The sequence below is a fragment of the Phyllopteryx taeniolatus genome, chromosome 8 (genome assembly GCF_024500385.1).
Source record: "Phyllopteryx taeniolatus isolate TA_2022b chromosome 8, UOR_Ptae_1.2, whole genome shotgun sequence".
In the NCBI taxonomy this organism is placed as follows: domain Eukaryota; kingdom Metazoa; phylum Chordata; class Actinopteri; order Syngnathiformes; family Syngnathidae; genus Phyllopteryx; species Phyllopteryx taeniolatus.
The window spans coordinates 5,296,552-5,311,596 of NC_084509.1; the positions used below are offsets into that span (position 1 = coordinate 5,296,552).

The following is a 15,045-nucleotide window of genomic DNA, read 5'->3' on the forward strand; positions in this document are numbered from 1 at the left end:
CACACAAGCCAACAGGTGACCGCGGTTCTTCTTCTTTTACTTTTTCTTCTTTTCTACTTTCCGACAGTCTGCATACCCTGTGGCACTGTACTGCTCCTCACAGGTCAGTCTTGGTATCAAGATAGACGTCTCGTTTGTGGAGGAAACTATTGGTTGTCGGTGCAGATATCGTGTGCGACATTGGCGTTTCTAGCCCATTTTTGTGGGCATACATTACCAAGTGATGGGTACGGTTAAGCTAATGCTTTTTTTTGTACTGTGGATGAGTTATATTCCTGCCACTTGGCAGCAGCTGAAAGTAACTAAAAAATTACTTTTTTTCCAACCGAGTTACTTTTGAAATCAAGTAGTCAGTAAAGTAACTAAGTTACGTTTTCAAGGTAACTGTGGCAACACTGGTCATGAAGCAAACACGCACACAAAAAATACACCATAGGTCCACGTAGGTTGTCATTGAATATTTTATTTGCAAATGAAAGAGTAATAACTCATAAGTCGTAAAAATATACATTTTTGAAATTGTGATATTTACATGGATTGTTTTGTCTTTAATCAAAGAATTCTGCACGGTTACCCAAAACCAAACAACTGCAGAAAAGAAATAGATGATCACCAAAAGAAACAAAAGTGTCTTGCATGTCCCCTTAAGTAACGCTGGGCCGAGTTTCTGCTCCTGACGCTTAAACCATGTTGTCGAGGAGAAACAGCCGGCCACACACATCCCACAGGCCCGTGATGAGCATAGCACACACAAAAGTGCAAAGTACATGGATGAAAATTAAAAAAAGACAAAAATAAAGCTTCAGAATTTTTTCTGTGAATATATATTTACAATTGTAGATTTTTTAATAATTCATTATTCAAATACAGGTATGATACATCAAAGCAAAGCATTCTCATTCGTTTGCTCAGTTTCTTATGACATGCAGATCCCATTTACTTTTCCAGGGTGATTTCAGCACCGTCGCTCACTTTTCCGGGAAAATGCATCACATTCCGAGGCCCAAAAGTCTGAGCATCATTTCGCTCTGCCCTCGTCAGAAATAAAACGCCTTAAAAATAAAAATAAAAACATTGTGGCTATCACACAACACAGGTTGATGATGAGAGTGAATACACATACACTGTTAACGGAATATTGTTCTAAAAGATGATAATCGAGTGTGTGTGTGTCCTTTATTCCCTTACTGAGCTAATGGAAATCTGTTCAAAGAAAGCGATGCACATGAGAGGATGAAGTCAGGGATCTAAGCGCTTGGAGGAATTTTAACAGTTGGAAGACTTGCATCCCTCCTTCCTCCTCCACCATCACTGCCGCTATTGTTGCTTTGTTGGTGGTAGAGGAAATTTCAATGTCGAGAGCCTTGGCTCCATATCATTCCTGTTAAAAGAAGCTCCGCCTGATTCACAGCACTTCAGTGCTCCGACAGACTCTTATGACAACTAAAGTCTTGGTGGCTACGCCATTGTTAAAATGCAACGCCTGTCTCTGCGAGTGCCTGTGTGTTGTTGCTGTGGTTATGTTTGTCTGCATCACTACTTCCATTAGTTAACGCTAATACTGCCCAACATTTAATCCATCAAACTGACTCTGAAGGAGCAGAAATGTGTGGGAGCACCTGTGTGTTTGTGGAAGATTTTCAACTATCTCTGTAGGAATTTCTCTGTTTAGGTGTTTATTCGTCCTGCACTAAAATCATCTTACAATTTCTTTCTGGACCTTGCTTTGTGCACTGGGCTTTCGTCAAAGTGTTCCAGCAAAGTTGGAGATATAGAATTGTCCAAAATTGCTTGTGTTAGGTGAAGGATTTATTCCGTGTTTCAGAACAGTGGGACTTTCTGACCTCAAGTGCATTTGGAAGCTGTCGGAAATTCCTCTCAAGTAATCTGAAGCCACACAGCAATGTCGTATAAAATCTTTTCCATTTTTTCCCCCATTTTTCCGACAATACTTGGCTGTTACGTACCTCTATCTCATTGAGGTGGTATGCCACGTTTTTTGTTGTTGTTGCTGATTTTCGATTGGAAATGCTTTGAGATTGGACTTCAGCAGTTCCAAGTGGGATATTTCCTACTTCCCAGCAGTCTGGAATGCAGCATCAGATTCACAGGAATCCGAGATGTCTACCTCAACCCGACTGTAAACGAATTGAACAAGAGGTATGTCCCAAGACTTTTGTCCACATGCAAACTACTTAATATAGTACTTGCATGTGCACCCAGGGCCAAGTGTAAACGCATGAAGGCCGGTTATGAATTATGTACGCGCTTGTCTCAACACGCCCCTCCCGCACAAGCAAAAACATGGCTGCTGCTTGTGAGGCCAGCTTCAATTGACTCCTGAGTCCAAATGAAAATAAATACTGCCAGTCTGCATTCATGTCATTGTTAAATACAAGCTACTTTGCCTGGCTAGATCCCCTCTCGTTCGCTGAATGGCTAACAATAGAGTGCGTGGGTGTGGCCCGAGGGCTTGTACTAAATTAACATGCACACACCCCCACTGTACACACTCACACGCATATTCACATGCACTCGCACTCTAGTTTCCCTATGAACTGCTGTTTGTAGTTTAATATAAAAGGCATCTTATAGGGCCCCCTCCCTTCACAGGCATGTCAAATGGGAAGTCTCACATATGAAGTCAGTAATTTTTTTTTTTTACCCACAGATTTCAATAATTTGAATATTAAATTCCTTTATCTTCTGTGAACTGTTCCCCTTCAGTTTTAGAAGAAAAAGCCGAACAACTCAAAAGTATCATGAGCACCACTGGAGCCTATAACAAGTAACAAATCAATTGTTATTAAGTGGAACCTACAAAGTTGAACGCCTCAAAAATGTTCCATTGTCAAAAGCAAGTATAAGCAGGTACTACACTGCATTTCTAGTACTGTACCTTATAAAAATACTTTCTAATATTTGCTTGTTTTAGCTCTGGAGGGTGCAGCATTATGCCCTAGAGTCTTCACCTCGTTGCATGGATGCGTGTTCTTGCTGCCCACAGTCATTTTTTTTTTTACAGTTGTATGCTTATTCTAAAATGTTACTTAATTTCCTGTGCAGTAAATGAAGGCATGATGGTGATAGTTTGAGTCTGGACCAGATAAATTCAATCACAATCGATGCGTTTGACTTTGAAGGTTCCATATAGTTATGCTGTATATTGTGAGCACCCATGAACATTTAAATTGGACAGGGTTTCCTAATAGAAAAATAACATTCCAGGTTAATCTGGCAAAATCACAAGCAATAACCTCCATCAGAGGGTGGATGCAATCCATGCTTGTACCTCTATCTGTGTCGAAATGTTGCTCTCAGTGGGGGAAAAGGTTATTTTTCTAGCTTCTTTTTCCATTCAAGAATGTCATTTCAAAACAACATGTTTTTAATTCACCTTTGCGTTTTCCATTTGACTTTTACTGCTGTAGGGCGCAAATCTCCCCTCATGTACCCTAATTTATTAAGTCAAATGACATCATGTGCATACTGTATATCTATCTGTATGTACAATGCAAAACAATATTGGTTACAGAATCTACAGTACATTGTCCCGTGGCATAGGATTGCTCTCTCACAATGGATACTTTGCAATGCTCTGTACTCCCCCCTTTGGGATGCCTCAGTTTTTATCCAGGGCGACTTATTGAACTGCATCAATATTTGTCACTATTGACCTTCTCAGCCGGTGAGAAGGTGTGCTGAAGATAGGGACAAAGAAAGAAAGAATGAAAAGGAATAAGGGATTGCAAAGGCACACTAGATAAAGAGGCTACTTGCTTTATTTTAAGCTACGTTCAATCAAACTGCACTGGGTCTGTGACTATGTGACAAAAGGGGCATTGGCTGATAACACGGACGGACCAATAACACACAGCACTTGCTGATTCAGGCAGAGAGCCATTGAGTGCCACTCCATTATTACGAATCCATTGAGAGTCCTGACAATGATACCATACACTCTTTACGACTCCTTTTATCAGGCTTAATTGACTTTTTTTCACTATGATGTCTGAAAATGTCAGCCACGTGTCTTCTTTGGGTTATTTTCACTTATTCATGTAATGTAACAAGAAGGGCAAGGTAGACCGACTGAGGAAAGCAGACAAGAGTAGAGTCTGCAAGGAGCTAACAGAGGCAGAAGAGTTACTGTACTAGCGGGCTGTTTTTTCTAACGAGGCTAACAACTTTTTGCTGCTCCAAAAAGTAAATCCATCAACATGAAAAACTGCTGAGGAAATTTATTTCGGAAACATTTGTGATGATGATGATGGTGATTATGTAGTCCAGAGTGCTCAAGCTAGAAAATCTTTCGTCAACACTTCTGTATATCTGTGTGTTTTCTTTATTTTAATGAGTTTTACCCATAGGTCTTTACAGGAACAATACGAAGCAACACACGCGGTTGCTGTGATCTGCCAGGAACTCCTCTGCCTCCCGTAGCATCTTCTAACTTCAGGCGATGTGTTTTCCTGCTTTCATCAATTGTGTCTATTGCTTCTGATCAAATCATTACAGTTGAAACCACACAATTACGATCGTAAATAATAAAACATTATAAGGCTCACTTCATCTTCGTTATTAATTTCATTCTGTCTTATTACAAGAGTGAAAACAGGTAGCAGAAGTGAAGATTCGCTTATTAATTCAGTACTTTACTGCAACGAAAATGATGCCATCCCTCCTCATCATTCAGCACATGTTCATGGTAACACATTTTGTTTTCATTTCTGAAATGCAGCAGGTAAACAAAAAAAATAAAAGCAAAAATAATAACCCATTTTAGGGAATGGTGGCACTTCTTATTATGACTAAGCTGTCTGTCAACCATTCGACCAGCTTGGATAGAAGAAACACATAAAACAAGGAAGGCGAAAAAATACTCTTGATGAGCTAATAGTTGCTTATTCCCTATATCAAAGCACGGTCTGTCTATAGGCCTAGTATACCGGTATGTGTTTAATAGAAGGAAGGTATTCAGTACCAGAAAAGATGTGAAGACTCCATTAATATGACTCCAATGTTAGTGCTACATCCTTATACCTGAAGTTTGCCCTGCTGGTGGTAAAGCAGATTGGCTGATCAGTCAGATGAGTGAGTCTAAGTAAGTTCCTTGTGGATTCCTCAAAAGAGAGGATAATGATGCACACACAAATACACACATACACCCACCCACACACACACTGTAATACTGTGTCTGGCCGCACGAACGGGCACAATTGGGTCAACCCACGGGTGGCAAATGGGGTCTGTGGTTTTGGATCAAGTGCTGGAAAGTGACATCATCATCCCACTGGAGAAGAAAAGATCTGCAGTCTCCATCTCTTATGTATCATGGTGGGAGGGGGCTACATCTACTATCATTCAGCTTTGAATGTTTTATCCGCTTTTTACCCCTTTGCTTCATTACATGCCTAAAATTTTGATATGATAAATATTCGACGAGGCGGTCCTTTTAGCTCGCCGCATACAGTGCTTTCTTCCTTAAGTCACAAGGCACAAACAGAGCCTTGTCTTTGATCTTTTTCTTTTATGTAATTCAGTAGGGGAAAGCATTTCATATTTTCCCTTTTAAGTATGCATTCATTAGAAGTACTTTTGGACTGATAGTATTAAATTTTTAATTACATCCCTTTAACTAGTTGCATTTCTTTGTTTATGGAAGGGTCTTAGTCTTTGGGAAGGGGTACAGGGTTGGGGGGTAGGAATGGGAGTCATGGCATGGCTGCAGGAAGGAGTTAGCTTTCAGTCCTACACAGTCTGAAAGGCCTTGGTCTGGGCAGGGACCATGAGGGTCGGGGGTGTGGGCCCAGACATATTCCTGGAGTTGAATTTGGGAGTGGTAGGGGGTTCGGGGTTCTTGGGTGGCACCACTGTGGTGTAGGCTGGAGGGGACTGGGGAAAGCCCGGAGGTTGTCCATTTTCCTTGAGCGCTGCAACTGCAGGTGGGCGGGGGCGGTGACCACGCTGGGCGCTGTTGTGCACCATCGACTGGGTGGAGGAGGCTCCTGAGCGTGAGCTGCCGGAGCGGGACGAGGACAGGGAGTTGGGCTTCACCAGCTTGGCCTTGGGAGCCTCTGCATCCTCCCTGTTGGGTAGGCACATGAAGAATATTCAATAATGATGATAATATATATATGTTTGCATACTATGTAGGAACAACACCATTATTTTGTATCATACAATGCCTAAATCTTTTCGGGTCAACCTTAAAATGTTTGTCAGGTTTCGCTCCGGCAGAAAAGTGGAATTCTCTCCACTGCATACAGCAGCACTTTCTCTTCAAAATACAATGGTATAAGTCAGCTTTACAGATGCCAGGTCTGTTATGAAGGCAGTTTGTGTTTTGGTACTGGCATATGCGGTTAATCATGGTGTGCTGTATCACATAGCAGTGACTCCAGGGAAAAAGTAGGCATCTATTTGAGGTGCAGCACTTTTTCAAGTGGATGACACATCCGGTGATTAATTGGAGTACTACATCTTTTAGAGAAGAGGCAACTATTTGAGGAAATACAGTACGTCCCCACTACTGTTAAAAATTTGACAATGGCCACAAAGTAAAATAGTCGCAGCGAGAAGGAGGAAGAGCAAACCTTATCTCATTTGGAGTCTCCTCTTCCTCATACTTCTTTTTCTCTTTTGTTCTGAAGACAAGCCAGACGGTTAATATGACGATGAGCACACCCAGGGAAATTCCCACTACTGTTCCAGCCATCTTACCCATATCCTTCACACCTGCGGAAACACAACAGATCCCATTAGAAATATTAGCTACAACTGCACATCTACTGTAATAATGATGATGTAACAAAAATAATTCCCCATTTAATTATACACTGTCAGAGAGGTATCATTTATCAATATCTTTATTATTGTGGTTGTATATGTGTGGCGCAGAGGGTAAGAATATGCTCTGCCACCGGAGGATCGCCGGTTCGGATTCCTGCCCGAGCACATGTCGTCGTTGTGTCCTAGGGCAAGACACTTAACCCACAATGCCCACGAATGGATGTTTGGTCATGGTCGGAGGGGCCGTATGCGCAGAATGTCAGCCACGCTTCTGTCAGGCTGCCCCAGGGCAGATGTGGCTACATATGTACCTTACCACCACCAGAAAATTGGAAAGTCTTTGAAAGGAATTGTCTTTGAGTGCCTAGAAAAGTGTGATATAAGTGTAACAAATTATTATTATTAAGTGGTATAGAAGAGTACAGCATCATACTGACAATTTTTTCCAACATTTTGACCGAGTCAGATAACCAAGCAAAAAAAAAAAAAGCCTACCCAAACTGCCCAATCTTCAACAAATTGATTACAAACAGGCAATATTGCTTTGCTGTACACTCCTGAATTCAATTTACCACTATGGAAATCAAGCAGGTAGTGCTGAGCTGACATGTCAATTTGTTTACATGTGACCCCAACTGCTCGGCCTCTCTTGAAATGTATTAGTGTGACACTGAAACTTTAGTGTTGGAGCACAGGTGGCGACCACTAACCACCAGTACGTTCAGTGCAGTCCCTTGTGTTGGTGCATTGGGGAAGTGTAAGGGAGGGTGTGGGAGCAGAGAGGGGGAAATGAATGTATTTCCATCTGCAGTTTGCAACAATAGCCATCAGTCAGTGTGACAGGTGGAGGTGAGGTGAATGCCGCAACGATTTGCCATTCAAACACCCCCAAACACTCACGCTGCATTGGGACCTCAATGGTGCAGTTCTCCTCGCCCACATCATTGCTGGCTGTGCACCTGTAGACACCTGTGCTCTCCATGGTGAGGTTCCTCAGGGTCATGAGTTCAGGGTTCTTCAGATCTGAACAGCAGAGAAAAGTACATCCACATTACAATGTGGTTAGAAGTATTAGCCTACTCGTGGTCAGGAGCACCAGCTAAGTGTGAGGTCTATCACACTGAGGGGGTTTATAGGAAGCTTGTCTGACAATAATAATACTTCTCTACTGAAAGATCCAGAGTTCAATATATTTGTAAGGAAGGAATGTAAAGATTTTCTCGATATGAATGATTCCACAACTATAGCTCCATCCTTACTTTGGGAAAGAAGGAAAGCTGTAATTAGAGGCAAAATCATTTCGTACTCGTCCATACAAGAAAAAAAGCAAATTGGAGAAGACAATGAAATCACCTTACAGAAGAATATGCAATAAATCCGACGGACCTACTTAGGAACCAACTTTATACTGCTAAACAACAACTTGATTGCTTATTATCAAAAAGAAGATAGTTCCTACAACAACAGCTAAGATACACTAATTTTGAGCTCAATATTCCAAACCAACTTCAAAGTAACAATGAAAAAACACTAATTACAATTACAACTAATTAATTACAACCATACAAGATTCAAATGAAAAACTTACTAAATCACCACAGGATATTAATGATATATTCTACAACTACTACAGTAGCTTATATTCATCCCACAATAAGTCAAATAAAAACGACATTGAAACTTTTATCAATAACCTAAACCTAAAAAAAAAAAAGCTCATACCGGTTACGCTGGGCTTGCAGAAATTTGCTGAAGCAATGTCGAAATATCCACCTCCGGTTAGCAACAACAGTTACAAAGAATGAATTGGACATATCCCGAGTCAAAACAAGGAGCAACACAGGAGCTGCCTTTCAGAGGTGGAGGGGCCACAGGCAACTGCGAGAATTCACAAGTGATGCGGAATTAGCAACACTTCTGCTCGACAGGTAAGTTTATTACCTCTCTTTGATTTTTTAATTGATTGTGCATTCCAAAAATATAAAACATCAAACCGAACACATTTAGTGTTACAGTAACACAGAGATGAGAAGGTTATGCTACCAACGTAGCAGCTGTGTCTAATGTTGGTGTGTTTTTAGTGCACCTCTTGCATGTCTGTGAGGGGCATGGCTTTGGTCAGTGACTCGAGACAGGGGATTAGTGAAGTGAGACTACATTCAAATCTTGCCTCTTTAAGTTGACAAGGAAACTTTGATTTCATCTCTTCAACCCTGGACACCCTGATTTTTATTGACTTCAAAATCAATAAAGATGACACAATGACAGAAAAATAATACCTGAAAGTTTGAAATTAACAGTCGAAGATTTAGAGTCGATAAGAGAAATTAGATTTTAACTCAATATATCCCGCTTGGCTTCTCGACTCGGCTCTGCACTATTCTTAAAAGGAAAGAGGAAATAAAGTGTTGTTTTTCTTTTGAACTAAACCCATAAAAACAAGGTAAACATAACTTGGTTCTGGGGCTGGAAGGAATGAATTCTATTTCCCGACATTTTAAAATTGCATTTTAAAATTAAAACAAAATTGCTTTTGTTCGTGAACATTTAAACTTGGAACAAATTAAGTTCATGACTCAGTGTTCCACTGTATAAAAAAGAGGACATCTTCAATCCTGCCCATCTTGAATACAATCTCATTCAAAATCAACAGGGTTGTTGTGTTGACGTTAGCACAAGAACTTAATCGGGGAAATCTTGTTCCAATAGGGTTATTGCTGTAATAGAGCAAATAATAGAAAAATAGCCCCTGAAAGTTTGAAAGACATTTATTTATATATTTTTTAAAACATTTGTAAAAGGAAGACTTTGTAAAAGGAAGACACGGTGGACGACTGGTTAGCACATCTGCCTTACAGTTCTGAGGACCGGGGTTCAAATCCCGGCCCCGCCTGTGTGGAGTTCACATGTTCTCCCTGTGCCTGGGTGCGTTTTCCCCGGGTACTCTTGTTTCCTCGCACATCCCAAAAACATGCGTGGTAGGTTGATTGAAGACTATAAATTGCATGTAGGTGTGAACGTGAGTGCGAATGGGTCTTTGTTTATATGTGCCCTGTGATTGGCTGGCGACTAGTTTAGGGTTTACTCCGCCTCTTGCCCAAAGATAGCTGGGATAGGCTCCAGGATGCCCATGACCCTAGTGAGGATAAACGGTACAGAAAGTGGTGGAAGAGAATTTGTAAAAGGTTGAGAAGTGAAGGAATCTACCTTGGTCATTTTGTTTGGGATCTCGTTCAAAATCATTAGGATTATTGCTGTTGCTGTCTGTAATTGTGACGAGTGGAGAGGTTACAAGGGAAATTTGATCCGACCTCTGACCTTGGTTTCCTAGGCTATGCATTATTGAATCTCATTCCCAATCAGTAAGGCTTTTGCGTTGCTCTATTACAGACGAATGCTACTAGGAGTTTGAAGAAGATCTGTGTTTGATTCCATATAGCTCAGTAAAAAAGAGCTGATCGACAGATGCTGCGGTCCATGGACCCAAAAAAAGTCAAGTAGATTTAATTATGAGCAGCGAAAGTAGAAAGAAGTGACTTATCATTTGGGTTTATGCTGTAAAAGGTTTGTGTCGCTATTGAGAGACGTGGATGTTGTCTAGTTATGTTCCAGGAGGAACAGCCAGAATCCACTGTATGTCACATTATCTTGTTTTAATGGAGTGTGGGAGCTTTCATGTACCGTATAATTTACTTGGATATAAGCTATCATATCAGTGTCATAGATATCTTCTTCTGATCACGACAAATCCTCATGTATATATAATTCCTCGCCGTGGATTACAAGTGGAAACCATCCTTAAAAAAGCAAAAACCCTTAGTACTGTATGATTAACTTGAAATGCAAGTGGGGGCCATACAAACCATGTACAACCCCAATTCCAATGAAGTTGGGACTTTGTGTTACACTGCAAAGACAAGATATTTAATGTTCAAACTGATAAACTTTATTGTTTTTAGCAAATAATCATTAACTTAGAATTTTATGGCTGCCACACATTCCCTAAAAGCTGGGAGAGGGTCATGTTTACCACTGTGTAACATCACCTTTTCTTTTAACAACATTCAATAAACGTTTGGAACTGAGGACACTAATTGTTGAAGCTTTGTAGGTGGAATTCTTTCCCATTTTTGCTTGATTTACAGTCCGGTCTCCATTGTCGTATTTTACGCTTCATAATGCGCCACACATTTTCCATTGGAGACACGTCTGGACTGCAGGCAGGCCAGTCGAGTACCCGAAGCCACGCTGTTGTAACGCGTGGAGAATGTGGTTTGGCATTGTCTTGCTGAAATAAGCAGAGACGTCCATGAAAAATTATGTCTTCACAGATATGCAAATTACCCACGCCATTGGCACTAACACAGCCCCATACTGTCACAGATTCTGGCTTTTGAACTTTGCGTCTATCACGGTCTGGATGGTTCTTTTCCTCTTTGGCCCGGAGGAGACGACGTCCACAATTCGGCACGGTGGTTGACTGGTTAGAGCGTCAGCCTCACAGTTCTGAGGACCGGGGTTCAATCCCCGGCCCCGCCTGTGTGGAGTTTGCATGTTCTCCCCGTGTCTGCGTGGGTTTTCTCCGGGCACTCCGGTTTCCTCCCACATCCCAAAAACATGCATTAATTGGAGACTCTAAATTGCCCATAGGTGTGAATGTGAGTGTGAATGGTTGTTTGTTTGTATGTGCCCTGCGATTGGCTGGCAACCAGTTCAGGGTGTACGCCGCCTCCTGTCCGATGATAGCTGGGATAGGCTCCAGCACACCCGTGACCCTAGTGAGGAGAAGCGGCTCAGAAAATGGATGGATGGACTCGTCGGACCACAGAAAACGTTTCCAATTTGCATCAGTCCGTCTTAGATGAGCTCGGGCCCAGAGAAGCTGGCAGCATTTCTGGGTGTTATTGATAAATGGCTTTTGCTCTGCAGAGCAGAGTTTCAAGTTGCACTTAAGGATGTAGCGCCGAACTGTATTTACTGACATTGGTTTTCTGAAGTGTTCCTGAGCCCATGTGGTGATATCCTTTACACATTGAAGTTTTTGATGCAGTGACGCGTGAGGGATCGAAGGTCATGGGCATTCAATGTTGGTTTTTGGCTTTGCCGCTTACATGCAGTGATTTCTCCAGATTCTCTGAAACTTTTGATGATATTATGACCGTAGATGATGAAATCCCTAAATTCCTTGCAATTGTACGTTGAGGAACATTGTCCTTAAACTGTTAGACTATTTTCTCACGCACTTGTTCACAAAGAGGTGAACCTCGCCCCAGCTTTGCTTGTGAATGACTGAGCAATTCAGGGAAGCTCCTTTTATACCCAATCATGGCACCCACCTGTTCCCAATTAGCCTGTTCACCTGTGGGATGTTCCAAACAGGTGTTTGATGAGCATTCCTCAACTTTCTCGTCTTTTTTGCCACCTGTGCCAGCTTTTTTGGAACGTGTTGCAGCCATAAAATTCCAAGTTAATGATTATTTGCTAAAAACAATCAAGTTTATCAGTTTGAACATTAAATATCTTGTCTTTGTAGTGTATCCAAATAAATATAGGTTGAACATGATTTGCAAATCATTGTATTCTGTTTTTATTTATGTTTAACACAACGTCCCAACTTCATTGGAATTGGGCTTGTAAGTGATGTAGAATCAGTGGCCTAATTGTGAAAATCGAAATGCCCTGAGCCAGGTATTGCATTTTAATTATTACACAGCTCTTGATGGCAAATGTAGATGTAACATATATATATATATGTTATATATGTATACATTTATAATAATGTCAAGGATTAAAAATAAATAAATAAATAAATAAAAAGACTTCACTGGATAAATGGAGGCCGTAAAAAGTGCTGTTATAAGAATGAATCCTTATAGCACATCTCTGCAGACATCTTTAGTGGGGTTAAATGGCCAATCAGTGTGCCACAAGACAAGTCATTTTTTTTCCTTACCTATAAGTGCCAGGTTTGGCAGTTTGCCAAGGCTCTTGCCTTTGTCTAGCACTCGCTCCCACTTGTAGTTGATGGGGTCGGAACCGTCACTGGATTTGCAGCTCAGCTTGACGTCGCTACCTTCCAGGTGGTCACCGTCCATCCGACATATGGGCTTTGAGGGTTTCACTGTTAAGGTAGCACGGAAAAAACTGGTGTCACTCAGTGGTATGACGAGCACACAAGATGTATTTAAGATGGAGCCAACATAAATATTTGATAGTAACACAATATTTTCAGTAGAGCATGAGTAGGAGCTAGTTGAAATTGTCAATATGTGTAGATCTGAATATGTGAAGACAACCTCTGTTTGCACTTTTGTGGCACTTTTGATTCGTGTATACATTCCTATTTAAAACTAGAAATTCATGGTCTTCAATGGAAATAATATATCCTAGGGTGCATCATCCAATGCCATTCATCCTTTTTCTGTAGGGTTTGGCCTCATTCGGGTCATGGGTGAACCAGATTAACCTTACATATAGTTTTTGATTGTGCGAGAAAGCTTGAGCAGAAAATTTGCACAAGCAAGGGAAAAACATGCAACTTTCACACAATAACACAATACTTTTCAATATTAAACTGGTAATATTACTGTAATAAATAAAATAACTTCCTATGTGACCAATTAAGTTTCTACTTATTGTAATGAAAGAAAAGATCCAGTAAAAAAAAAGTGCCCAATATATTTTTCAATACAATCTAGCTGTTTCATAGAAAATAATTAAATAATAACAAATACAATGATACAACAGAAACACTGAAGGCTGATAGTGTTACTAGTTTACTGTAGTACCAGAAAATTAATAATTTTTGTAAATTTTTCCAACAAAAAACAGGTACCTAATAGCGTCCTGATTATTTTCCTCTGATAGGAAGACTCCATGTTTTTGCATGGCACCAGTTCACAACAATTTACACTGCAAATAGTTCATAGTGTCACTGTCCAATCAAATGCAACACAACACAAATGGCATTTCTCCTTATACAGTATTGATCACTGAAAACACCCACACAATTTTTAGTACATACTGTATAAGTTTGATTACTGACCTGTGTGTATCAAGCAGCCATCCATCCATCCATCCATCCATTTTCTTTACCGCTTATCCTCACTATGGGCGGGAGGCGGGCTATACCCTCGCCAGCCAATAGCAGTGAAACATAGACACAAACAATCATTCGCATTCACATTCACACCTACGGGCAATTTAGAGTTTTCAATCAACCTACCACACATGTTTTTCGGATGTGGGAGGAAACCGGTGTGCCCGGAGAAAACCCACTCAGGCACGGGGAGAACATGCAAACTCCACACAGGCGGGGCCGGGATTCAAACCCCGGTCCCCAGAACTGTTAGGCAGATGTGCTAACCAGTCGTGAACCGTGCCGGTGTGTCAACCAGACTTAGAAAGTAAGCTTGGTTGTCAACCATTACATCCAGCAGTCTTCTTGTTGATTTATTTGAAATTTAGAAAACAAAAACTACTTCAAAAATGTAACACCATTTATGGTTCATGTTGACACCTCTTGTACTGTTATAAACCTGTGAAATGTGAACATGTACCAGATAAAACTGTGACTTATTGTTCTGCGCCAGAAATGTATTCTTTGTGAGCGCATCAAGACTATAAATCCAATCTATCCAGTGGTATAGAAAAGTGGTATAAATAAAAGCTTGCAGACCTTAAAGTGAAACACTTTTTGTTGTATACATTTTGCTCATTGCAGTGACCCAGCAGCAACCCATTTCCCAGGCTGCCTTGTGAGTTGATCAGAATGTTTGCGATGTATAAATAATAAACATGGATGGACATAAAGGGATTTAAACATGAGACAAACAGTTCGATTCAGTCAATATATATCCATAGATGAGGAATAGGCGGGCTCAGTTCGAGACTGCAGCGAGTTTAAACAGTCGATGGAGACCTGTTCAATATGCCTGCTAAGCTGGCTGTGAATACTGTTATTTTCTATTTTTTTCTTCCCGTCACAGCTCAAAGGTTTCAGTCCAGCAGCTCAACACAGAGAACCACAAAAGAGAAGTGCTGGATGCTGCTGAAACGTGCACTGCCTCTCTGCCTTTACACCGGACAGCTTTTCTGAGCTATAAAAAAGCAAAAATAGCTCGGCTTCTATCCCAACAGCGTATTTTTAGATCAGTGGCGAGCTATTTTTAAACCGTCCTTTTCTATTTTGTCGTAGTCACAGTGTCGTCTTTTGTGCGTTTGGCTGGGGCTGATTTTCTGCGGCGATGCAGC

General features: G+C 40.9%; 1 protein-coding gene across 3 annotated transcripts in view; it reads right to left on the bottom strand.

Annotated features, from left to right (window-relative positions):
• Positions 1-443: 443 nt before the first annotated feature.
• Positions 444-15,045, bottom strand: part of clmpb (CXADR like membrane protein b) — a 93,682-nt gene continuing 79,080 nt past the window's right edge. For all 3 annotated transcript variants that reach the window (XM_061782448.1, XM_061782450.1, XM_061782449.1), the window contains 4 exons: positions 12,746-12,913; positions 7,693-7,815; positions 6,597-6,738; positions 444-6,088 (listed from right to left, as the gene is read on the bottom strand). In XM_061782448.1, the coding sequence (XP_061638432.1) occupies positions 5,752-6,088; positions 6,597-6,738; positions 7,693-7,815; positions 12,746-12,913 (770 nt within the window). In that variant the 3' untranslated portion in view covers positions 444-5,751. The remainder of the gene's footprint in view (positions 6,089-6,596; positions 6,739-7,692; positions 7,816-12,745; positions 12,914-15,045) is intronic.